At 41.6% G+C, this 24,354-nt stretch overlaps 1 protein-coding gene across 6 annotated transcripts in view; it reads left to right on the top strand.

Annotated features, from left to right (window-relative positions):
• Positions 1–24,354, top strand: part of ASAP2 (ArfGAP with SH3 domain, ankyrin repeat and PH domain 2) — a 163,725-nt gene that overhangs the window by 68,436 nt on the left and 70,935 nt on the right. For all 6 annotated transcript variants that reach the window (XM_008179899.4, XM_008179896.4, XM_065590132.1 and 3 more), the window contains 4 exons: positions 6,920–7,049; positions 10,903–10,988; positions 12,537–12,612; positions 13,138–13,224. In XM_008179899.4, the coding sequence (XP_008178121.1) occupies positions 6,920–7,049; positions 10,903–10,988; positions 12,537–12,612; positions 13,138–13,224 (379 nt within the window). The remainder of the gene's footprint in view (positions 1–6,919; positions 7,050–10,902; positions 10,989–12,536; positions 12,613–13,137; positions 13,225–24,354) is intronic.

Raw genomic sequence — 24,354 nt, 5'->3', positions numbered from 1 at the left:
GGTAGCAGCATTCCTATAATGGTCAAGAGTTCACATGTTCACTTGCCTAGATGCCTGGCTGGTGAGAAGCTGGTCCTGGTCTCAGGTTCTGTCCAGCACAGCCAATATCCAGATAAGTTAATCCTGTCACCTGCACAAAAATTAGAATGTATTGGAGTAGTCCTGGATTTTAGGAAGGCCAAGGCCTTCCAGCCATGGTTGCAATTTCAAACATTGTGTGCCATTGCTCTAGACTTAAAGGCACATTGTGGCACTACAGTACAGAACTCCCTAAAGCATCTAGGACACAAGACAGCATGTATTTACCTAGTGCAGTACTGCCAGACTGCACTTCAGAATGTTACAAGGTTGGTTAGTACTGGTGTATTCACCAATCTCTCATCATATGGACATGGTGGTCCAAGTACCAAATCAGGTCTTGTCCTGTCTGGACTGGTGGACAGAACCCTCCAGTGTTTGTGTTGGACTTCACTTTGCTGCTCCAAAACAGATGCTCACCTTAGTTACAGATGCATTGGAACTGGATCTGGGGGAATCACTTGGGTGGTCTGCCGACACAAGCTCTTTGGTCTGCTTAGGATCTAAAGCTACATATAAATGTAAGGAAATTGTGAGCCGTCCATTTGGCTTGTATAGCGTTTCTTCTACACATTGAACAAAAGAATTTGATGGTGCTAATAGACAATAGAGCAGCCAGGTTTTATGTGAATAAGCAAGGAGAATCCCGATCAATGCATTTGTGCCAAGAAGCGATTCTCCTTGGTGATTTCCATATCACCACTTGGATCCACCTTCCAGGGATGCAGAATGTTCTGGCAGGCCACCTAAGCAGGTTGTTTATCATTCACTGTGAGTGATTCCTTTGTCCAGATACTGCCAGATAAATTTTCCAGCTCTGGGGAACTCCCACAGAAGCAACGGAGGCCAACAGAACATGTAATCAGTTTTGTTCCCAAGCCGGGTTATAGCCTGGGTTCTTTGACAAATGCTTTCCTATTACCATGATCAAATGGCCTGCTGTATGCCTCCCCTCTGGTTCCGCTCCTGCCCAAAATCAAACAAGACTAGGCTCACCTCATACTCATAGCTCCAGCATGTCCCCATCAGTACTGATTTTCAGCTTCAGTAGCCTTATTGGTCAAATCTCCACTGTCACTCCTGCTAGACACAGACATGGTCTCTCAGAACCAGGTTCTACATCCCAACCTGAAGGCCTTCCACCTGATGGTCTGGATGCTTCATGGCTGATGTAGTTGGAAGTGGTTTATTTTTAAGGGAGTACAGGAAGTGCTTCTGAATAGTAGAAAGCCTTTGACTAGGGGTATTTACCTGTTTAAATGGAAAAGATTCTCCACCTGTTCCTGGCAAAAAAGCATTTTCATGGCTCGGACTGTTATCCAGCATATATTGAACAAATCTCTTGTTCCTGAAACAACAATGGTTAACTTTTAGTTCCATCAAAGTACACCTGATGGCTGTGTTGGCTTTCCACCCTCCTGTTGACAACTGCTCACTCTTCTCCCATCCTATGTCTATCAGATTTTTGAAAGGTCTCGACAGATTATATCCACAGGTACAGGAACTTAAATCTAATTTTAGGAAAGCTGATGGGTCCTCCCTTTGAGTCACGGGTGGCCTGTTCCCTGCTACACCTTTCAATGAAAGTGGCTATTTAGTTGCCATTACCTCAGCCAGGAGAGTGGGGGAATTGCGAGCTCTAGTATCATAATCTCCCTGTATGGTCTTCTGTAGAGAGAGAGTTTTACTTTTGCCCTCACCTGAAGTTTCTTACTGAAGAGGTTTCCAGTTTTCACATTAACCAAGCAATCTATTTATTTACCGATCATCTTTCCAAAGCCTCATGCCCATAAAGATGAGTAAAAGCTCTACACTCTAGGTGGTAGAAGAGCTTTGGCTTTTTATCTGAACCAGACTAACCGTTTAGGTCTTTGGTGGAACTGTTCATCACAATTGCAGACAGAATGAAAGGCTGTCCAGCGTCTACCCAAACAGTCTCTTCTTGGATATCCACTTGTTTTCGATTATGCTACCAGCTGACAGATGTGATGCCCCAGAGAAGAGTTTTGGCAGAGTCAAACAGGTCTCAGGTGGCTTCTGCAGCCTTTCCCATCTTGGACATTTGCAAGGTTGCAACCTGGTCATTATGCCATACGTTTGCCTCTCATTATGCTATCTCTCAGCAATTCAGAGACGATGCCCGGTTTGGATGAGTAATCCTCTGTTCCCTATTCAAGTAGACTCCGAGCCAACCTCCAGTTTGTACTGCTTGAGACCTACAGTGGAATGGACATGTGCAGTCATGCAAAGAAAAAAGAGTTACTAATCTTTTCCCGTGATTGTTGTGCATGTTCATTTCATGATCCATCATCCTTCCCCTCTCTATTGGAGTCTATCCAGTAGGAAGGAACTGATGGGTGCCAGGGCCAACTCTGCCATTTACATCTGCGTGCAGTAGCATGGGGTAGCAGAGGGCGCTCGGGTTGCTCCGATGGGTACCACTGAGGGAAAAATCTGACAACTGGGCACGACGCACCTAGAGTAAAACATGTGTAACACATCTTGAAGAACAACAGTTACAGTAAAAGGTTAGTTAAAGGTTTCTGTTTCCAATATTGTACAGTAGTCACACTAAACATTTCTTCCATTTTGAGTGAGATTCCCTGTTCTTAAAATGGGAAATACCACTGCATAGATCTTTGAATATTATTGAGGAAGAAGGGGATAGATTTGGACATGACCACTTATATGTGCAGGACAAGAGAGGGACAGGCTGAAGATGACTTCTAGATTGTGGGTTTGGATAGAGGTGGTGTCAATAGTGATAGAAAATACAAGGAGAGGAATAAGCGTTTTGAACTTTTAAGTAGAGAGCAAGTCATACAAGAGGATATGTTGGAGAGTCAGACTGAAATGTGAGACTGGATTGATGGGGACCTGTCAGTGATTGAAAGGTATAACACGAGTTTTATAAAAGGAAATAGCCTTTGAAATACAAGTGATGGTGTATCTTCAACTCTATTACAAAAATAATCTACCTTTAAAAATGTGGTCTTTAGAGGTTAGAATGGATGTCTATTTTTGTTGCAATAGCTTATCTCCTCTAGTTTTTCATAAATTCACATCCATGTTGGTGTCAGAATGAAAGAACAATTAACTCCTTTGAAATAGTGATTTTTCTATGTAAAAGCCTTTAAGTAGTGACCTGCTTTTTCTCATATTTGAGCTCTAAAAGGCAAAATAAGCTTTTCAAGAGTATTAGAAGTCCTAGTTATCTAATTATCTAACTTTGACTCCGAAACTAGGAAAACAAATACAAAAATAGTGACATACTGTGAAAACTGGATAAGACATGTGATAGACCCAGGCCAGTTGGGTACAGCAGAATAGCAGAAGGCAGATATACTGGCCACTGGATTAACAGTTTTCTGTTCCCTGATTGACCAGAGCAGGGCCTGCTCCAGGCTAATGAGAACACCTGACTCCAATTAACCTGCAAAGAGTCAGGTGAGGGCATTAAGCTAATGTGACCACCTGACTCTAATTAAGGCCCGCTGACTCACTCCAGTCAGGCAGAGGAGAGCTAGGAAGCCAGAGGAGAGGAAGTGTGGCTGAAGGGCTGGTTAATGAAGACACCCTCAAGTTATTGATAAGGGAGCCCTAAGGTAAGGGAGAAGCAGGAGAGCTGTGGGGAAGTGGCCCAGGGAAATGTAGCAACTCTGGCAGTGAAAGGTTGGCTGCCAACAGCTGCTACCATTAGGGTCCCTGGGCCGGAACCCGGAGTAGAGGGCGGGCCCGGGTTCCCCCCAACCCACCACTACTGGAACACCTCCTGGGAGGGGAAGTCAGTCCCCTGTCAGGACAGGAGGCTAAACTGTTCTAAAACAAGCTCTAGGGACAACAGAGACTGTGGGAGTTCTCTCACCAACCTCCTTGCTGGCTTGTGATGAAAAGGGCTCAGTAGACTGTAACCCTGGCCCTAGAGAGAGAAGGGCTATGTGGAGGGTCACAGAGAGCCACTGAGGCTAGCATATACCGCCTAGAAATGCAGGACCCGCGGGGACAAGGTCAGAGCTCTGCCACACATCTACATAGCTACTTTTTCATTATAGGCCTTCATCTTGCCCTTTCATGCAGAGTGGTTCTTTTCTTGTCTGCTATGCAGATCTCCACTCATTTTAGATTAGTCTTACCCTACTGCTCTCTGAATGGAATGCAGTGGGTTGATTTTAAACTAAGTGCAAATATCTACATGTGCATGTGAAGAAGGTGTCAGCATGGTAGCTGTGCAAACCCCTGCCTCTTTGTTGTGGTCAGTTGATTGTGACACTGTGTGTGTGTAAAGTTTGGTTTTTTTGTGTGTGTAAGGTTTCCCCTCCCTCCATCTGAATAAACTAGAATGAACTACAAAATATTTTGTTATGGCATTAAACAGTTTTTCTGTTGTGTTTTGGGGGTTATTACCCTTGTGTTTCTTTCTAAAATGTAATTGCTTCATTGCCTGGATAGTTTCGCATAATTGATCTTCTTGGAAAATCTAGGTTCAAATTTTGTCCTGAGTGAGGACAAAATCAGATGCCAGTAGTTGTTGATGTAGACCTGATCACATTTCAATTAATTCAGTTCTCTCATTATTTTCCATGGGCTACTGTTGAAATTGAGAGATTTAAAAACGGTTTTTGGATACGGTATTTTCTCTCATGGTTGACATTTTGCAACCCACCCATCTAGTTTCCCTTGTTGGCAGCAGCTTGCATATGGACAGGCTACTCTGCCTACAGTGCCAAAAAAGAAACGAGAGCTGATTTCACTGTCTTCTGTGAATTCTTTGCATCAGTCCTTTCCCCTTGTTCTTCATAACTGGTGCCTGGTTAATCCTTTGTGCCTGGCATATGGTTTCTTTGGGTAGATCTGTTTGTACCATTGCTGATATTATTCGCTTTTTCTTATTATTACATAGGCAACCACCATTTGAGATGCTGATATTTTTAGCACTTAAAATGATGGAGTCTTCATTTTGTTGGTTTACTTCCACATCATCTGGTCCTGGTGTTTACACTGAACATATAAAGGATCATCTAGTAAAAGCTTAAAAACACTGGGCCTAGAGATAAGCTCTGGACTGCTATGTAACCATAACGAGACAGGAATGCAGACTTTTCCTTGGCACCCCTCTGATTTCTTCCTCTGATGCCTGTATGGGATCATTCCTATCCATGACCTTAACCTGTGTGATTTTTGTCTCTTTGAAGTTTCATTGAGCTTTTCACCTATGAATTCAGTATCAAGGCTCTGTCTGGCTCCAGAAAAGTTCTGGAGTGAGCTTTTGATTCATGTAAATGATTGTGTAGGATGTATATCCCCTGGAGAGGTTAGATGGCCCGGTGGTTTAGGGGAATGGTTCCCCCTTCTGAAGCTAGAAGTCTTGCATTCAAATGTGTCTGTAGTGGGAGGAGTAAAAATTGCTGTCTTTATATTTTACAATGGTTCCTTCAGACCTTGAAAGCTATGAATCTCTGAAAGAGGGAGGAGTTTTTCTTAGGATATCCCTTCATTCCTGGAAAACTTCATAGGCTGAAAGACTGCAAAATGCTAGCTGGATATGTCCAAGGATACTGGAAAATTGCAAGGAATTTGTTTTATTTGATTTACCAATAGGGAGGGTGTGGTGGGGATTAAATGTTTGTGTTCCAGAACATTTCTCAGCAGCAAGGTTGATGGAAAGATTAATTCTGGTATATCCCCTGGCTGCTTGGGGCTCAAGACGAGACACTTAATCATTCTCTTGAGAGAACATGCAAGTACAGAGCTTATTGATGATTGGAAATTCTAAACACATGCAAGTCATTTTACACTAAGTTCAGGTTCTCCATTTAGAGTAATGTTAAAACCATGTCATGAGAAAATACTCAAAAAGAACAGGAGTACTTGTGGCACCTTAGAGACTAACAAATTTATTAGAGCATAAGCTTTCGTGGACTACAGCCCACTTCTTCGGATGCATATAGAGTGGAATAAATATTGAGGAGATATATATACACACATACAGAGAGCATAAACAGGTGGGAGTTGTCTTACCAACTCTGAGAGGCCAATTAAGTAAGAGGAAAAAAAAAAACTTTTGAAGTGATAATCAAGATAGCCCAGTACAGACAGTTTGATAAGAAGTGTGAGAATACTTACAAGGGGAGATAGATTCAATGTTTGTAATGGCTCAGCCATGTATATGCATCCGAAGAAGTGGGCTGTAGTCCACGAAAGCTTATGCTCTAATAAATTTGTTAGTCTCCAAGGTGCCACAAGTACTCCTGTTCTTTTTGCGGATACAGACTAACACGGCTGCTACTCTGAAACCTGAGAAAATACTGTAATTCTTGCTTCAATATAGTAGAACCCATGTTACACATAGGTTTCCGAAAACTGGCAGAAACCTTCAGAGGATCAAGGCACTTGGCTTAGCAGACTTTAAAATCTGCAACACAGCCAGCTGGCCGGCATCCCCAGTGCCAGCTGGCTCAGCAGCAGAAGAGATGGCAGCTGTGCTTTGGGAACCCTGCACACAGAGAGGAAGCCATGCTGACAGGGGAAGCTCTGAAAATCTAGTGACAGAATTAAGCTCTGTTAACCAAGATTAGTCAATTGGGATTATGTATTAATTCGAATCATAAATGTCTTTCCTCTCAACGAGAGAACTCTGTATCTTCCTACCACTTTTTTTGAGTTCCTGTGTCAGTCACTCATGGTAACACGGTTGGATTAGACTTCTATCACAGCAAGTCATCGGCTGTTTCTTGGTCACTATCAAATTTCAAATGAAATAGAAATTGGAAGTAATCTAAAATTTGCAGGACTACAAGTACACCATGTAGTGTACCTGATTTAGCTGTTCTTTTCCACGTAGTACGAAAATAGAGAAAGAGAAAAAGGAGCATGCTAAGCTACATGGAATGATCCGTACAGAAATAAGTGGAGCTGAAATTGCAGAAGAGATGGAGAAAGAAAGACGGTTCTTCCAGCTTCAGATGTGTGAGGTAAGGTTTAACATAGAATTCAATTGTTCCATTAATATTCTTAAAAAGGAAATTTGAGAAAAGATAGATTCTGTGTTATGACAACTGTTGCATTCAAAGGAAACTTGAAGTTTTTTATTGGACTCAGGATATTAAACTTCTTCGCCCTGCTACACTAACTTCAACAAGGAATCTACATTCTTTGCTATTTCACGTACAAATGCATTATAGAATCACCCATGTCTCATTCAATACGTTATTCACAGATGAAATTAAACAGTTAGTCTTCACACTACCACTACACCACAAATTATTTAGGGTTTAGGCCGCTATCTGTAGCAGTGGAGTAATATGAAAATCTCAGTTCCACATCATTGGGCTGGTATTGAAAAACAAACCGCCATTAGTAATGGACTTTGCCTTTCACATTCTTCATGATGATAGTAATAATGTAACAATGATTGTTTGTAATTGTGTAGCATTTGATGTACGGCTCCCACCCTTTTTGGTTTCATGTTACAGGGAGCCAGACTTTAAGACCCGGTTAGAAAATTGAGCCTCTTCTATTGAGACATTCTAGATCAGGGGTGGACAAAACTGATCTTCTGAGCCGCATACGACAATCTTCAGAAGTTTGAGAGCCTGGGTGCGCCTGCCAGGGCTCGGGGCTTCTGCCCCATGGGAGGCACCTGCCGGGGTTTGGGGCTTCAGCCCCATTCCTGCTGAAGCTCTGAGCCCCGGCAGGTGTGCCCCATGGGGCTGAAGTCCTGAGACCCCCACATTCCCACTGGTCAGAAGCCTCTATCTCACCAACCTACTGTAAGGCAGAGGTCCTGAGCTCCCCCGCCCCCAGTCTGGTAGGTGGAGAAGGAGGGGACGTGTGGGACTCTGCGAGCCGCACTTTAATTGTAAAAGAGCTGCATACGGCTCGCGAACCATGGTTTGGCCACCCCCGCTCTAGATTCTAGTGTTGGTTGGAGCTAATTGATTCCACATGCTGGTGTGACTGTGGGGATTCATTAGAAAAGCCCTGTATTCCTATACAGAGTCTAAGGGCTGGTGTACACTGGCAAGTTTCTGCATAGTAAAGCAGTTTTTAGTGCTCAAGCTGCAGATGTGTACACACTGCCAAGCCATTTTGTGCGCAGAAACTCCTCAGTTGCAGCGCTGCAAAAAAACCCCACCTCGACGAGAGTCGTAAGACTATTTGTGCAGAGGCTCCAGCGCTCTGTTGCCAGTGTAGACACTTGATTGTTTTCTGCACTGTACTTGGCCTCCAGAGCTGTCCCATAATGCTGCAAGTGATCGCTTTGCTCATTGTTTTGAACTCGGCTGCCCTGGAGACATGTGCCCCATCCCTTTCAAAGTACTGTTTCTGACAGCCATTGCGTGCTGTCCTGATCTGCTCTGTAATACAAAGCAAACCATTATTGTGGAACGCTCATGCTCTTGAACGCAGAGGCAGAGAGGTGTGTGCGTGCGTGCATGTGATTGCTGTGCAGAGAGCCCGGGGAGGGAGGTGGGGGCTGATGTCAGGGTTTCCCCTTCCCCCTGTCTCAGGGCTGGTTGCTTCCTGACGCTGTCTGAACTTACAAGACAGCATGCTGACACACTCTGTCCCCCAAAACACACGGTCTCTCTCCCCCCCCACCTCCATACACACATGCACCCTGTCAAACACTCTTTCCCCCACCCCCCACTTCAGTTGAAAAGCAGCTGGCAATGTAGTTAGGATGTCCATGGAACAATGGGATTGGGAAACCTGCATCATGTGATGCTGACACTGTCCCATGAGGCATTGGAAACCCTTCCCAAAGCAGCCTGTGGCCAGTTGCACAGTGGGATAGCTACCACAATGCACTGCTGTCTTTGCCATTGCAAGAGGTGCTGATGTGGATGCGCTCCAGCATCACAAGGAGCACAGTGTGGACACGCAACAGCGGTTTAATTCCAGCGTTTTAATAAAAGTGATATAACTTGTGGCTCAGAAACTTTCCAGTGTAGACATACCCTCAGACTGAGTTTTTCACAGCTGGCAAGGGGATTTGGACCTCCATTCCTTTTAAAAGGGAAATGGGTGTCCAAATCCTCCGGACAGCTTTGAAAATCCCACTTGAAAAATTTGCTGCTTTCCACTTTCCTCAAGCCCTCACTAGTTCTATGTAGGAGAAGCTCAAATACTGTGAAGATGAGCACATCATAAGAACCTGCTGTATAGGATAATGTTCCTGATGTTGCTACAACAGTGAAAAATTGTAGGAAAAAAGAATGGTGTAGATGAGATCAAGCTTGGGGCTTTTAAGCTTAGTTGAATCTCTTCACTTTAAAAAAGCTGAAAGTACTTTGTATGAAGCTGGTTGGATGCTTTCATCCATTCAATGCTTCATTTGAACAAGCACAATAAAATGAAGCACTGAAGGCTGTGCTTGAGTATTCAGTCATACAGAAAGGATTAAATATATTCCATAACCATATCCTGTAGACAATAACGTTCCATGGTTCATGATCTTGAATAGGTAAGGAAGAAGAAATAAATTAAATAAACCTATACCACTTTGAAGCTTTCATTTTGCAAGATATAATATATTCTCCAGTTGTTGGCATTTCAGTTTAATTTTAGTGATGCTTCAAAAATTCCTACAGAATTTCTGCAGCCCTTATTATAGCTTGTTTTCTTTGCTGTGCAATAAAATCCTTATTTTTTTCGGTAATGAAGCACTGCATTTTGTGTGTGTGCATCTCTTGCTTTCCTTGAGTTCCTTCCTTCCCAGGCTCTCTTAAGAAATGTCAGAGAAGAAGCAACTCAGCTGTTACAAGAAGGGCTCTATATGTGGTTGTAAAGTTCAGCATTGCCAGTTCTCACACGTTTCTTATGGGTGACGTGATTTGACCCCTACTTTACAGAAGCTCACGATGATTTGAAGAGCTACAGCCTTCACATGATTTTGGAGAAGCAAAATGAGAGAGAGACCCCTTTCCCTTCTTAAAATGCCTTACGGCTTAGAGGAAGGTGCATTAAACTGCAAGCCCAGAGACCATGAGTTTTTGGTCCTAGCTCGTCCACCGAATGCGGTTGATATTTCTGTGCCCTTCATAACCCTTATTTTGAGTCAAGGTTTCATAACTTGTGGGAATAACTATCATTTACCAGTTTCACAGAGAAGATAACTAAGAACTTGCAAAAGGTCACTTCAGTCAGAGCTAGGAATAGAACCTAGCATTCTGAGATAAGAGTTTTGTTATCCACTCTGCCACACCTTTCAGAAGGAACATGTCAGTTTAGGTCAGGGGTGAGCAAACTTTTTGGCCTGAGGGCCACATCTGGGTGGGGAAATTGCATGCAGGGCCATGAATGTAGGGCTGGGCAGGGGGTTGGGGTGCGGGAGGGAGTGCAGGGTGTGGGAGGGGGTGCAGTGTGAAAATCCCTTCTGGCATATGAACATGTTTATTGCCAGATAGATGTATCGTGGGCTTGCACCATGGCTGGCTTGACTGTGAATGTGCATCTAGATGCCACTGTTTGGTTACAGGATGATTTCCTGAAGGCCCTCCAGGTCTCCCTCATGCTTCTTGTGATCTGACTTTTAGTAGGCCTCAAGAGTTAAAGGGCAACGGTTTGAGTTAGCAACAGATGAGTATCCTAATTGGATATCAAGACTTGGCATTGACACCAGTTGTTTGAGGTTTGGTTGATGCCCTGAGGTCTCTCTTCCACATGGTCAAATTTTTTTCAGCTTTTCGAAATCTGTTGTGGTTGTTAAAGCTTGTTGAAATATAATTGAAAAATTTTAAATTACCATTCCTATAAATCACAAATATGAAAAAGTAATTGATCTTTCATTAATTTTACTTCTGTGAATTACTGTTTTAACAGTACCTTCTGAAAGTCAATGAAATCAAGATTAAAAAAGGAGTTGACTTGCTTCAGAATCTGATCAAGTATTTTCATGCACAGTGCAAGTAAGTTTTATGTTTCTTTGTTTGAAAAGATTCTATAGTTACAATATTTTGCATTTTCATGGAAACTGGTAGCGGCAATAACTTTTCCACAAATATTTTTCTGTGTCTTCAAAATAGATCTAAGACTCAGCTGAACATGTTTCACTGCAGACTTTAGACATATTGATTTGGTCTAATAGATCAGTTACTGGTTTGTTGCTATATTACTTAATATGAAATGAGGTGTTAGATTGAGCTAATATTGTGGCATGTTGTCGTCTGCAACACATAATCACCACACAATCGCTTGTCGTGTTTAGTAATCTGTCCATGGAAGGGAGCGAGACAGATTGGCCTGCTGGCTTTGAAATCTTTCTGAGTGTATCTATCAATGAGCAAAGTCAGTTCTGTTCTCTCTAAAAATACATTGGGTAAGCAATAGCATAAAAGTGTGTTGAGAGAATGGCTTTACTTTATTTCTAGCTGAATGGAGAACTTCAATAATGAGAAACTCAGAAGCCCTCATTAGACTGCAGGATACTAGGACTTGTTTTACTCTATTTATTTTTGACAGATTGATAATATAGCAATAAACTCTATTCTGAAGTGTGAATGACATTATCAACCTGTTTAGATCCATAAACCTCTCTCTTAAAAGAATACCATAAAGTTGTATAAAAGTAAATTTTCTTTGCTGTACTACTAGTAATACTCAAAAATCACTTTCATTGTTGACAATCTTTGTCATTCATCTACTTTATGCATTTCATTGAACTTGGGCAATGAAAATAATATTTTTGCCATGTGGTTCACAATGCTGCAATATTTGTGTTGCAAACACTGCAGAGTAATATTTAATGTAAACAAACTGTGTGTGTGTTTGCTCTATTTTTTAATCATGAAAATGTTAAAAATGTTCAGAATGTTTTTATTTAATTAAAAAGTACTGGAATAGAAAGGATAAGGGAACACGATCATAGTTATTCGAACTGTCTGTGCACATACTTATCAAATGCTTGGCAATAAGTGATTGCTTGGGTTCCTTTGAGAAGCGGAGGGATCTTCCTTTCTATTGGAAGCTCCCATCAGATCCTGAGACACTAGACTTTAAAAGTCATGATGTTTTTATATGCAGAAGAACCGTCAGTGTTCTAAAACTGGGGGATGGGGTGCCGGGGAAGAGATTGCATATTTTTAGTGAGAAAGAGGAAAACTTTTTGAGCAGGTTGATTTTAAATTGATGTCAGGGATTTTTTTAAAGCTGTTCAGAGAGCTGGAACGTTAGAATGAGTTTTCAAGAATATGGATTAGTGGGCAGATTTGCAGGTGAATTGGTCCAAAGTGCATGAAATGAATGTATCCTGTGGCCTTGCAGTTTGAATTTTCATAATTCGTTGCATGGCTCTCACTTCTATGTATATGGAGTCTGTGTGTATATACGTTTACCAGCTTCTGCCATGTCTCTTTCTTCAGTAAAGTGCTTTTAACAGAAAAGAACAAAATAGCTTGAGCATTAGAAATTAATTCTAACAATACTATTTCCTTTCTGCTTTTTTTTTTTTTTTAAAGTTTCTTCCAGGATGGACTGAAAGCAGTTGAAAGTCTCAAGCCTTCAATTGAAACACTCTCAACTGATCTTCACACAGTAAGTAGCAGTCTGCCATACTGCTTTTTCAAATTTTGTGTTTATTAAAGAAATCTAATCTTTTTGATTCAGACTTATTGAGTAATACTTTGAGTAGATTATAAAACTGTTGTTGTTTGTATTGCTGTAATGTGTAGAAGTACTAGTCATGGACCAAGACCATATTGTGGTAGGTGCAGTATGAACATAGAACAAAAAGACAGTCTCTGTCCCAGAGAACTTACAGTCAAAGTATAAGACAAAAGCAGATGGAGACAGAGACACGGGGGAGTACAAGTAAACAGTGAGACAATGTGAGACAGCAATGTAGGCAGTGGTCTCAGCACACCAGCAGCCAAACCATTGTCAAGTTTTTTGTAGGCATATGGGTAAAGGAACTTATTGTTTCTCTCTGGTATTTTCATTCTTGTTGATCATTTGTCAGGAAATCTGAACCAGTTAAGCAACAAGCTGTAAAGAAATGTGTTAATATAAATAGTAACACATTAATTTTTAACCTCTGTCATGTCTGCATCTGTACTCTAGATTAAACAAGCACAGGATGAGGAAAGGAAACAACTAATACAGCTTAGAGATATTTTAAAATCAGCACTCCAAGTTGAGCAGAAAGAGGTGAGCATATAAGGTGATTTAACTTTGAAATACCCATTGTAAATACAATTCTAATTTAATGTTAGTATTTGAAGTACAAACAATTATTTATACCAGCAATATAAATCTATTCTTTGTTTTTGGTTAAATTATTAATCTTTGTCTTGATGCTGATGTTAAGTGCTTATGACAATTTTTTTAAAGGAAGGAATCCTTGCAGACTTTTAGTGAGAGTTTGCAAAAGGACTTCCCTGCTTGTCTCTTTCTAGTATTGTAAAATGCTTGAGTGGTTTGGGCAGTGCCATGAACTGTAGATGAGTGGGTCTTTCTCAAACTGAGAACGAAAGCACTTTGATATCAATAAGACCCAGGCAGTAAAGAGCTTATCTAGTAAATGTAGTCTCAAATACCAGTAACATTATTTTTAACTAACATAAATCCAAACCCCCAAATGCCTCATCTACAACAGTAACAATGGAGCTGGAAGTTCTGCTGCAATACTTCACCTCTCAAAGCTGTCAGTATGTTGAGTCACTTAAACTGTTCCATCGATTAAATTATTCATCTGATTAGTACAAATGCAGTCTTCTGAGTTTTAACCAGGATTTCTCAGTCAAGTTCTAAACATACTGAGGGAGCTTCAGCCTGCAACCTATGGTTTGGACCCATGCCTCTTGTGGCTGATTATAATCTAGCCTGGAATATTGGGTTTACCACTGGCTGAGATCATCATTGGTTTCCCTTGTTTAGACAAAGTGGCACTTTTCTTCTTTCAAGTAGTTGTTGGATCTGTCACAGTTCAGGACAATTACACCTGTATCCCCTCTCCATGGTCCACCAAGGGCACCCACTTTAGGCTCCTGGCTCCTCAGCCATCACCTCTCATGGGCAGAGACCTGTGTCTCTCTCCCTCCTGACCAGGGTTTTTCAAGGCTGCACATCTCCCTGCCTGTACTGTGATATTCTAGCAAGCCAGACTGCCTAAGCAGGTCGGTGTCTGTACATTGGTATGCCAGGCATAACTGCCCACAGTTATAAGTTACCATGCAGCTCTTTCTAAGCAAGCACATTTATTCTTTAAGTGAAAACATTACAGAGAAAACGTATTAAAAACAATAAAGGAACCTAAACATATGCTAAAAAGCTAAACAAAGATCACCGCAGTTCCGGGCTCCGGAAGGTGTCATTCCTGAAGAATTGTGGCTCCCTTGGCTGGACGGTCCTGTAGTGTTGCTGGATCAGAAAGGAGGCCCTAAATCTATTTTAACTCCAACTACTTATCCCAAAGTCCTTTCTTTGTCTGTTGGTCTCTGAAGGATCTAGTTTGGACTAGTATATGCAAACACACCCAGGAGAGGGGCATACAACTTGGCTGATTTGCTTTAATCAGCACCTACTGTTTTTAGTTCTTGAAGGACGTGTGGCAGGTGTCCCCCCCGCCCCCATGGAATACAACACGATCATACATAAACCATTCATTTAAAACAGTGGACCCCAAAGATACTTAAACTTAATTCAATAAGGTCTTCCAAGGATATGCAGAAAATTACCCCATCTGTCACAGGTCCATAAATAAAATGACAAGTATAGCACTTTTGCCTGTCTCAGCTTCTCTTTTGGGGAGAGATTATTGAGGAGGTTGTTGTGGAATAACTAGTAGCTTCCTTGACCTCTTTCAGTCTGGCTTTACATTTGGGCTTAGTACAGATGCTGTGCTGCTTCTTGTTCTAGTCATGGCCGAATGACTATTGATTAATCATTGGAACAGTTTACCAAGGATTGTAGTAGATATTCCATCACTGGCCATTTTTAAAATCAAGATTGGACATTTTTCTAAAAGATATGTTCTAGTTCAAACAGGAATTCATTTGGGGAAGTTCTATGGCCTGTGCTATGCAGGAAGTCGGACTAGCTGATCAAAATGGTCCCTTTTGGCCATAGAATCTATGAGTCATGCTTATAAACCATTCGGCAGTCTTGGATACTGTTTTCTGTGAGATACTACTGATATGCAAGGGTGGATGGTGTTAAGTTTGTATTGCTCAGCTCTTGGAGAGCTCCAAGAAAAGAGTTTTGGGCAGTTTCTCATTTGTCCAGAGTGCTTTTCTATTTGGGGTTCTACAGTTTTATGCAGTCATCTCTCATTTAAAGTATATCTGAGGCTGCCATTGGTGAAGAAGGTAAGACACTTTGAACTGTAGTGGCTCACAGATATAAGCTTTTTTTCATTAGACACAGATGGGCTGGGTAACTCTACTTTCCACCCCTGGCCAAGGTAGAACTCCCTTGGCTAAGAGTTCACTGAAGCTCAGTCCAAACAAGAAAGAGGTGGTGCTTGCAGGTTGGAGAAGATATTTATTAACTCTTTGAAGGGGCTATGTCTGCCTTTTGTTCTGAGGTCCTTCTGGATCCTTGCACCATGGCCGGGCTCCAAGGTGGCAGTAGTAGCTGAATGCTTTTTTTCATCATCAGTCTGAAAAGCCATCCTCACGAGTCAAGCATAGCCATTTTTACTTCCAAATCCACCACTGTGTGCTATGCTTCCTGCTGTTCTTTAAGATCACTTTGAAAACCTCAGCTAATACGTAATGTACCTGCTTCCTTTACTATATGATGTCTGTTCTTCTTGGGTGGTGCCCATTATACCTCTGTTCCATAAACAATACCAGTTTGTTTCGAGGTGCAATTTCAGATGTCGACCTTAATGTATAAAATTTCATATGGTTTGGGTCCCTATACTAGCCTGATATTTGTGACTTACTGGAGGACAATTGCTAACAGTCCTCAGATTTAAGTTCTGGGGAGCTGGGGGCAAGTAGTCTGTTAGTGGAGACAGAGAGTACCTTGGCTCTGGAATTTGCTTCTCCCCTTGATCAGAGACTTTTGCCCTTTACTACGAATTGAAAAGACTTCAGTTTTAACTCAAGCTGTTGCTTGAGGAAGATGGCCTGAGCCAGGTTGAGTTTCATTGCTATCTGGGAGGTGGTTTCTCTGAGTTTGTGTCTTTTTGTGCTTGTTAGTATTTGTATTAATGTTCCCAGTGCATGTGATGAGCACATTGTTACAAACTGAAAAAAGGTAATACAAACTTGTATGTGCTTAGAAGTAGTAATAAGGCAGTGATACCAATACAAATTTTTTGGGACTATGTTGTTAAGTATTTTGTCAGGTTTAAAAGTACACGTGAAAAAATAGCTTTAAACAAAATGTCCTGCTAATTTCACAATGCATGATTCTTTTATTTTGCTAATCTGTGTTATGCATAGACATGCCCACTTTCCTGCAAGATATTAAAAGTAATATAATTATTTGAAAAACATTAAGCACTGGGAAACGAGTCAGTTTTGATAGTAACTTACTGTACAACAAACTGTTATTCAGTCTAATTCATTACAATGTAATTTCTTGTACTGTAACCGATTTTTTTTTCCCTCCTAAAATGCATTTACCTTTTGTGACCGAAGTCTAGGAGAGTAAGTGTTTCAGTGTTTTTTATAAATAGTACGTTGCATGATTTCCATATAGATTTCAAGAAACAGGATTTTTCCTTGAAAAGTATTTGTTTTGTCTGTATGCAAAAGTTGTTTCCCTTTTCCTTTGTGTTCTTTGAATTGCACAAAAAGATATTAGGTTTTTAACGGGGAAAGAGAATGTATTAGTGCAAAACAGATTTCAAAACTGACTATTCTTTCTTTTTGTTGGAAATCAAATCCGGTTGGTTGATTTGGTCTACATAAGAGCTGTGTGTGTGTGTGTGGTGTTTTTAACCCATTTCATGAATGAACTAATGGAAATGTTGTATATTGTCCCTATTATGTTTTTACGTACATTCATGGTGAACACCTGTTGTGACTGTATGCATCATTTCCCCTTACATGCAACTTCCCAAAACTTGATTTGCAGCACAACTTCCTTTCAATTAGTCACTGAAAATGAATTCAGCTTGTGTGTTCACTTTGCTTGGTAGTTCTATTTTTTTTTAAATGTTAAATGTGTTTTCAAATTGTAGAATACATATAAGTTCAGATATTGACCTTGAAACTAGCAAGCAACAAGACTACAACATAGCTATAGGATTCTAGTGAGTGGAAACCAGTAATTCATTTACTAGACTGATTTAATGTGTTCCATGTTAATTTTATATCAGTTAGGCTAATTGATAAGTCTTAAAATGTAGTTGTACATGGGGAATAATCAAGTGGGTGTGTTTCCAATGAAGTCCCAAAGGTATCAGTGCTTGGGCCTCTCTACTTAACATATTTATCAGCGACCTGGAAGAAACATAAAATCATCAATGATAAATTTTGCCTATGACACAAAAAGTGAGGGAACGGTAAATAATGAAGAGGACAGATAGATGATACAGAGCGATTTGGAACATTTGGTGAACTGGGTGCAAGCAAACAATATATAAGAACATGTAGAAAAACGTAAGAACGGCCAAACTGGGTCAGACCAAAGGTCCATCTATCTCAGTATCCTGTCTTCCAACAGTGGCCTATGCCAAGTGCTTCAGAGGGAGTGAACAGATCAGGTAATCATCAAGTGATCCATCCCCTGTCACCCATTCCTTGCTTCTGGCAAACAGAGGGTAGGGTCACCATTCCTGGCCATCCTGGCTAATAGCCATTGATGGACCTGTCCTCCATGAATTTATCGTGTGTTTTTTTTTTTTTTTAACCCTTTTATAGTCTTGGCCTTTAAAACATCCTCTGGCAAAGAGTTCTGCAGGTTGTCTGTGCGTTGTGTGAAGAAATCCTTCCTTTTGTTTGTTTTAAACCTGCTGCCTATTAATTTCATTTGATGACTTCTAGTTCTTGTGTTGTGTTTTAATATGGCTAATTGTATACATCTAGGAAAAGAGAATGTAGGCCATACTTACAGGATGGGAGACTCTATCCTGGGAAGCAGTGACTGGAAAAAATTTGGGGGTCCTTGTGGTTAATCAGCTGAACATGAGCTCCCAGCGTGGTGCTGTGGCCAAAAGAATTAATGCAATCCTGGGATGCATAAACAGGAATCTTAAGTAAGAGTAGAGAGGTTACTTTCCCTCTACATTTGGAGCCAGTGTAAGCACTGCTGAAATACTCTGTCTAGTTCTGGTGCACACAATTCAAGAAGGATGTTGATAAATGGGAGAGGGTTCAGAGAAGAGCCATGAGAATGATTAAAGGATTAAAAAACTTGCCTTATAGACTCAAGGAGCTCAATCTATTTAGCATAACATAGAGAGGTTTACGGGGGTAACTTGATTACAGACCATAAAGTATCTGCAAAGGGAATAAATGTTTAATAATGGGCTCTTCAGTATAGCAGAGAGGGGTTTAGTATGATCCAACGGCCACAAGTGGAATAGACAAATTCAGATGGGAAATAAGATGTAAATTCTTAATGGTAAGAGTAATCATTGGAACAATTTACTAAGGGTTGTAGTGGATTCTCCATCATTTACAATTTTAAAATCAAGATTGGGTGTTTTTCTAGAAGTGTTCTAGGAATTATTTTGGGGAAGTTCTCTGTGTTGTAGAGGAGGTCAGACTAGATGGTCACAATGGTCCCTTCTGGCCTTGGAATCTATGAATTTATTACTTTATATTCATTCACTTCTTAAAAAGTTAGGTTTGAAGGTAACTGTAATGCAGTATTTATTGAGTTCAGTAAGCTAAAGACCCCTCTCTAGTTCTCCTGGAATCTGGCCTATCTAGGCCAGTGCTAGGTAGGATACATCTTTAATCTCCATTGATTGTGGTAGCCATGCCATATGTGAATTCAGAGGGGCTGGCTGTAAGAGGTTCCTGCAGGCTGGGAAGCTTGAGGGATTCATTGGAGAATATAAGGAATTATAGAAGAGAGGGTGTGAACTCTCAAAGGCTCCAGTGGGAGTGATGCTAGGAAACACAGAAAACATAGGGCTTTTGGAAAGCTGTGGGGAAGAAAGGAGCAGAGCTTTGTGTTGTAGTCAGAAGTCAATGGAAGAGTCTAAATTGACTGACATATTTGACTCACAGGCAATGTGTATATATTGATGTAACTAGCTGAAACCCCACTGTCAGTCACAGCTGTAGATGGGTCAGTTGCTTGAGCTAACAATGACCTTTCTTGGTTTTTTTTGGTGTATGGAGATGGATTGATAATATAAATGCAGTTAATCATCTCTTTCATGTTAACAGAGCATTGCTTTGTGTTTATAAAAATAATCCCTTCTCAGGTCTCTTGAAATATAGATACAAGTTAAAAATAACTCTGCACTAAAGATGCATAGCAGGCTAGTTGTAATTTGTGTTCTCCACCATTTTATTATACAAATTATTTTCTGGTGGTATTCCATTCAGGCAGTTAGACTTCTTAAATTGAAGATGGGATTATCCTAGCATGTTTCTCTCGTTGGCACAGAACACTCCTACAGGACAATGTTTTTACTATTCCACTTACAAATAAAATGCCTGTCACTTGTTTGCTATGCTGTTCAACTTGGTTTAGACGAAAGTCTTTGTAACACTATAAATTACTTCCTCTAAAGTGTGGTTATGGTCAGAGAAGTGACTCACTGTAAATATGCGGTAATAAAATGACTCACTTATTTCTGCACATATCTGCTCTTCAGAGCTGAAGCGGACAAGGTACAATTTCAGAGTCTTGCATGCTTTAAAAGGTCTTTTTTGTGATAACAGCCATATGTTTAAAAAAGACAATATCCCCTTTTTAGATTTGGCTTGTATCCTCTAGTGAACTCCCCATTTCCTCACAGTGGTGGGGTACATCGTGCTCTTCTGATGAGGTCACTGGGTCTGGTCCTGCAGTGCCATCTGTACCCTTGTACATCTGAATATGCAAAGCAAAGCTAAAAGAGTAGGGGCTCTGCATATGGAGAAAGCATGCTGAGACTGGCCAGAAAGATACTAATTTATATTGGTGATTGTCATATGGAATCTAGTCCAGTAGGAACTAGACTGAGACCATGAACTTAGTTGTCACAGGCCTCTGAACAACTGTCAGATGGTAACCATTTTGGGCCCTATTGACTTAGACTACGTTTTAACAAGCTCTGTGTCCCATCCCCTAGTCTTACTTTCCTAATGTTTTTTAAATAGTCTATTAGTACTAATGCACATGATCTAAAGTGTCTTCTTCTTTAGCTGAGGAAAGCAGTAAAGTTGTATTATTGGGTTGCCGATTTGGCAAAACATAAAACTGGGTGTAAACAGATGAAAGGAATAGACAGTACTCCAAAGAAGCCGCAAAAAATAAAAAGAAGCAGCAAAATACTAAGTATGTGGAAACCCCAGTTAACTGTTGGCCTTGGAGGTCATCTGAAACCTTAAGATAATCGGGGGAAGGGGAGGTTGGACAACTGGGAGCTTCAGCTTCTGGGAGAGCTAAGGTTCTACAATGCTGAAACTAAACTCCTTCAGTGCCTCTAAACTTCTCAGGAGTAGCATTTCCGCATTCAGGACAGGGACAGAGCGATGGGAGGGAAGTTGCAAGACAGGTAGGAGGAACAATGAGTCCTGAGCAAGGCAGAGAGTGTAGAGCTGCCCACAGAGCTGGTTAAAGTCAGTGGCTTTCTCTTTTTATATACAGTAGTTGAGTACAAAGATAACAAATAATAGATTCTTAGCTCCTAAGAGAAATAGCATGGACTATATTAAGAGCGCATTATGGCACATTCAGTGTTAAACAGCTAAAGATAAATACCAGTATGCGGATGATTTTGAATTATTATTTTTAAACTACACAAGAGATTTTTTTTTTTTTTTTAAAAGCCTATAAGTCTGTGACTTGATGTATTTGTTCCTGGCCAAGTATCAAAAGCAGGGCCAGACTGAAGATCCAATGTCTAAGGTACAGCTCAGATAGCTCAGAGACACACAGGGACAGACACATGCTTGCTGTCATTTGACAGCTGGGAGACCCGGTTAGCTAGATACACCTTTGTACACAAGTCTTTGATCACTGGTGGGGGAAAAAAATGGTGGGGGAGGAAAAAACCCATAACCCTGTTCCACTTTTATGCATGGCAGTTGGATATGCCAAGACAAATAGTTCTGCATAAAATAGTCTGGCATAAACACATCTATACAAAAATAATCCTAATTAAAAAAATAAAATAAAACCGTGATCTCCTCCCAAATTCATAATCTTTGGAGCACTGTATTTAATGTATATACACCTCTACCTCGATACAACGCTGTCCTCGGGAGCCAAAAAATCTTACCACGTTATACGTGAAACTGCGTTATATTGAACTTGCTTTGATCCACCGGAGTGCGCAGCACGCCCCCCCGCCCCCCCCCCCCCCCCCCGGATCACTGCTTTACTGCGTTATATCCGAATTCATGTTATATTGGGTCGCGTTCTATCGGGGTACAGGTGTACATTTAATACATTTGAGACAAATGAGGGATTTATTAAATTAACAGGCTTATTTCTTAGATGTTCAATTTATTCTTTTTAACAGGTTTATGCTTAGGTATTCTCAGAGATTCATTTAGGTGAGCTTCACTTCTCCATTTTTCCTCCCATGCTTTAATCCTCCACCATATATAACTGGATGTGTATTGCTTACTGTAATGGTAGACAGGGGAGCTTTTTTTTATGAATAGGCAAATCCATGCTGTCGGACTGTTGTTGATATGCATGAGCCAAACTCATTCCTACATATTTTTTCCTAAGGGGATTAAAAAAAGGTATGATCCTTGCCAGGATTCTACTTCGTTCAGAGCCGAAGGTCCAGAATCAACTAAAAATTCACTGTGGTTTGGTTGAAACAATTCTTTTAAGAATCACTTTTGCATATTTCTACTAATTGGGATACATGCCCTGGTACCATTGAAATTGAGGAACTTGTAGAAAGCAGTGCCCCTTTGGAATCATGCAGGTTGTGCTTTTTAAGTCCAGATGTTCCTGATTTGTGAAAGGGCCATGCCCCCCAGTGGACTCCCTTCTGAGCTCTAGCAGTAGTGGGTGGGGGGAAGCCTCTTGAAGCATGTTTCTAGTGGAATGTCAAGGTTCCCATGGATCTGTGCGCTCTGGGCACCCAAGCTGGGCAATGTGGAAGAGACTCCATGGAGGAACCTTTTTTCTCCTATGAGCTTTTCCATGAGAAGGTGCAGTTGGGCCTGCAGATAGCAGCATTCTTTGATGGTTTACACCCAGGAATTTTTGCATAGATTGGAAAGCCTGTTGTTTGATTATGATTTAGGTTAAAAGGAACCTAAGTGGTGGTGGTGAAGCCAAAAAAAAAAAAGAGGTTACCTGCAGAGAGCTTTCTAAGGAGGTGGGAATGTGCGCATTGACAGCCTGGGGTTGTGCAACACATGCTATTCCCTTACCAGTCTGGTGGAGAATCCACTAAAAAGTTAATGCAGCTGAAGCCTGAGACTAAGGGTATGTCTACACTACGAAATTAGGTCGAATTTATAGAAGTCGATTTTTTAGAAATCGATTTTATATAGTCAATTTTGTGTGTCCCCATTTAAGACCATTAAGACCATTAACTCGTCAGAGTGCATCCACAGTACCGAGGCTAGCGTCGACTTCCAGAGTGTTTCACTGTGGTTTCTATCTCACAGTTCCCACAGTCTCCGCCGCTGCCCATTGGAATTTTGGTTTGATATTCTGATGCCTGATGGGTCAAAAACATTGTCATAGGTGGTTCTGGGTACATGTCGTCAGCCACCCCCCCCCCCCCCCCCCGTGAAAGCAACGGCAGACAATCGTTTTGAGCCTTTTTCCTGGGTTACCCGTACAGATGCCATACCACGGCAAGCATGGAGCCCCCCCACGGCAAGCATGGAGCCCGCTCAGCTCACTGTCATCGTACGTCTCCTGGGTGCTGGCAGACGTGGTACTGCATTGCAACACAGCAGCAGCTCATTGATTTTGGCAGCAGACAGTGCATTACGACTGGTGGCCATCATCGTCGTCTCCTGGGTGCTCTTTTAGCCGACCTCGGTGAGGTCAGTCAGGGGCACCTAGACATAAATGGGAGTTGACTCCAGGTCATTCTCTTTTTAAGTTTCGTCTCATGGAGATTCAGTCCTGCCTGCAGTCGTACTGCACCATCTTCTGGCGAGCACCCAGGAGACGACAATGGCTAGCAGTCGTACTGCACCGTCTGCTGCCAGCCTAAGATGTATAAGAGAGATGGAGTGGATCAAAACAAGAGACCAGATTTGTTTTGTATTAATTTGTATTAATTTGCTCCCCCTCCCTCCCCCCCGTGAATAGTGAGGGGAGGGATAGCTCAGTAGTTTGAGCATTGGCCTACTAAACCCAGGGTTTTGAGTTCAATCCTTGAGGGGTCCATTCTGTGTGACAGTTGTGTGTGTTTCTCCTTGATGCAAACCCACCTCCTTTGTTGATTTTAATTCCCTGTAAGCCATGTCGTCAGTCGCCCTTCCCTCCGTCAGAACAACGGCAGACAATCGTTTCACACCTTTTTTTTTTTTTAAAGCGCAGACGCCATAGCATAGCAAGTGTGAAGCCCACTCAGATCACCATGGCAATTATGAGCACTGTAAACACCACGCGCATTGTCCTGCAGTATATGCAGAACCAGAAATTGCAAAAGCAAAACCAGGTGAGGAGGTGACGGCAGTGCGGTGATGAGGACATGGACACAGACTTCTCTCAAAGTACAGGCCCCGGCAATGTGGACATCATGGTGTTAATGGGGCAGGTTCATGCCGTGGAACGCCGATTCTGGGCCCGGGAAACAAGCACAGACTGGTGGGAGCGCATAGTGTTGCATGTCTGGGACGATTCCCAGTGGCTGCAAAACTTTCGCATGCATAAGGACACATTCATAGAACTTTGTGACTTGCTTTCCCTTGCCCTGAAGCACAAGAATACCAAGATGAGAACAAACCTCACAGTTCACAAGCGAGTGGTGATAGTCCTGTGGAAGCTTGCAACCCCAAGCAGCTACCGGTCAGTCGGGCATCAATTTGGAGTGGGCAAATCTACTGTGGGGGCTGCTGTGATCCAAGTAGCCAGTGCAATCAAAGAGCTGCTGATATCAACGATAGTGACTCTGGGAAATGTGCAGGTCATAGTGGATGGCTTTGCTGCAATGGGATTCCCTAACTGTGGGGGGAGCACCAGGGCAGCGAGTACATAAACCGAAAGGGGTACTTTTCAGTGGTGCTG

This window comes from Chrysemys picta, chromosome 3 (genome assembly GCF_011386835.1).
Source record: "Chrysemys picta bellii isolate R12L10 chromosome 3, ASM1138683v2, whole genome shotgun sequence".
NCBI classification, from domain to species: domain Eukaryota; kingdom Metazoa; phylum Chordata; order Testudines; family Emydidae; genus Chrysemys; species Chrysemys picta.
Note: the sequence above shows the minus strand (reverse complement) of the source record. Positions and strands in the feature narration are given on the sequence as shown.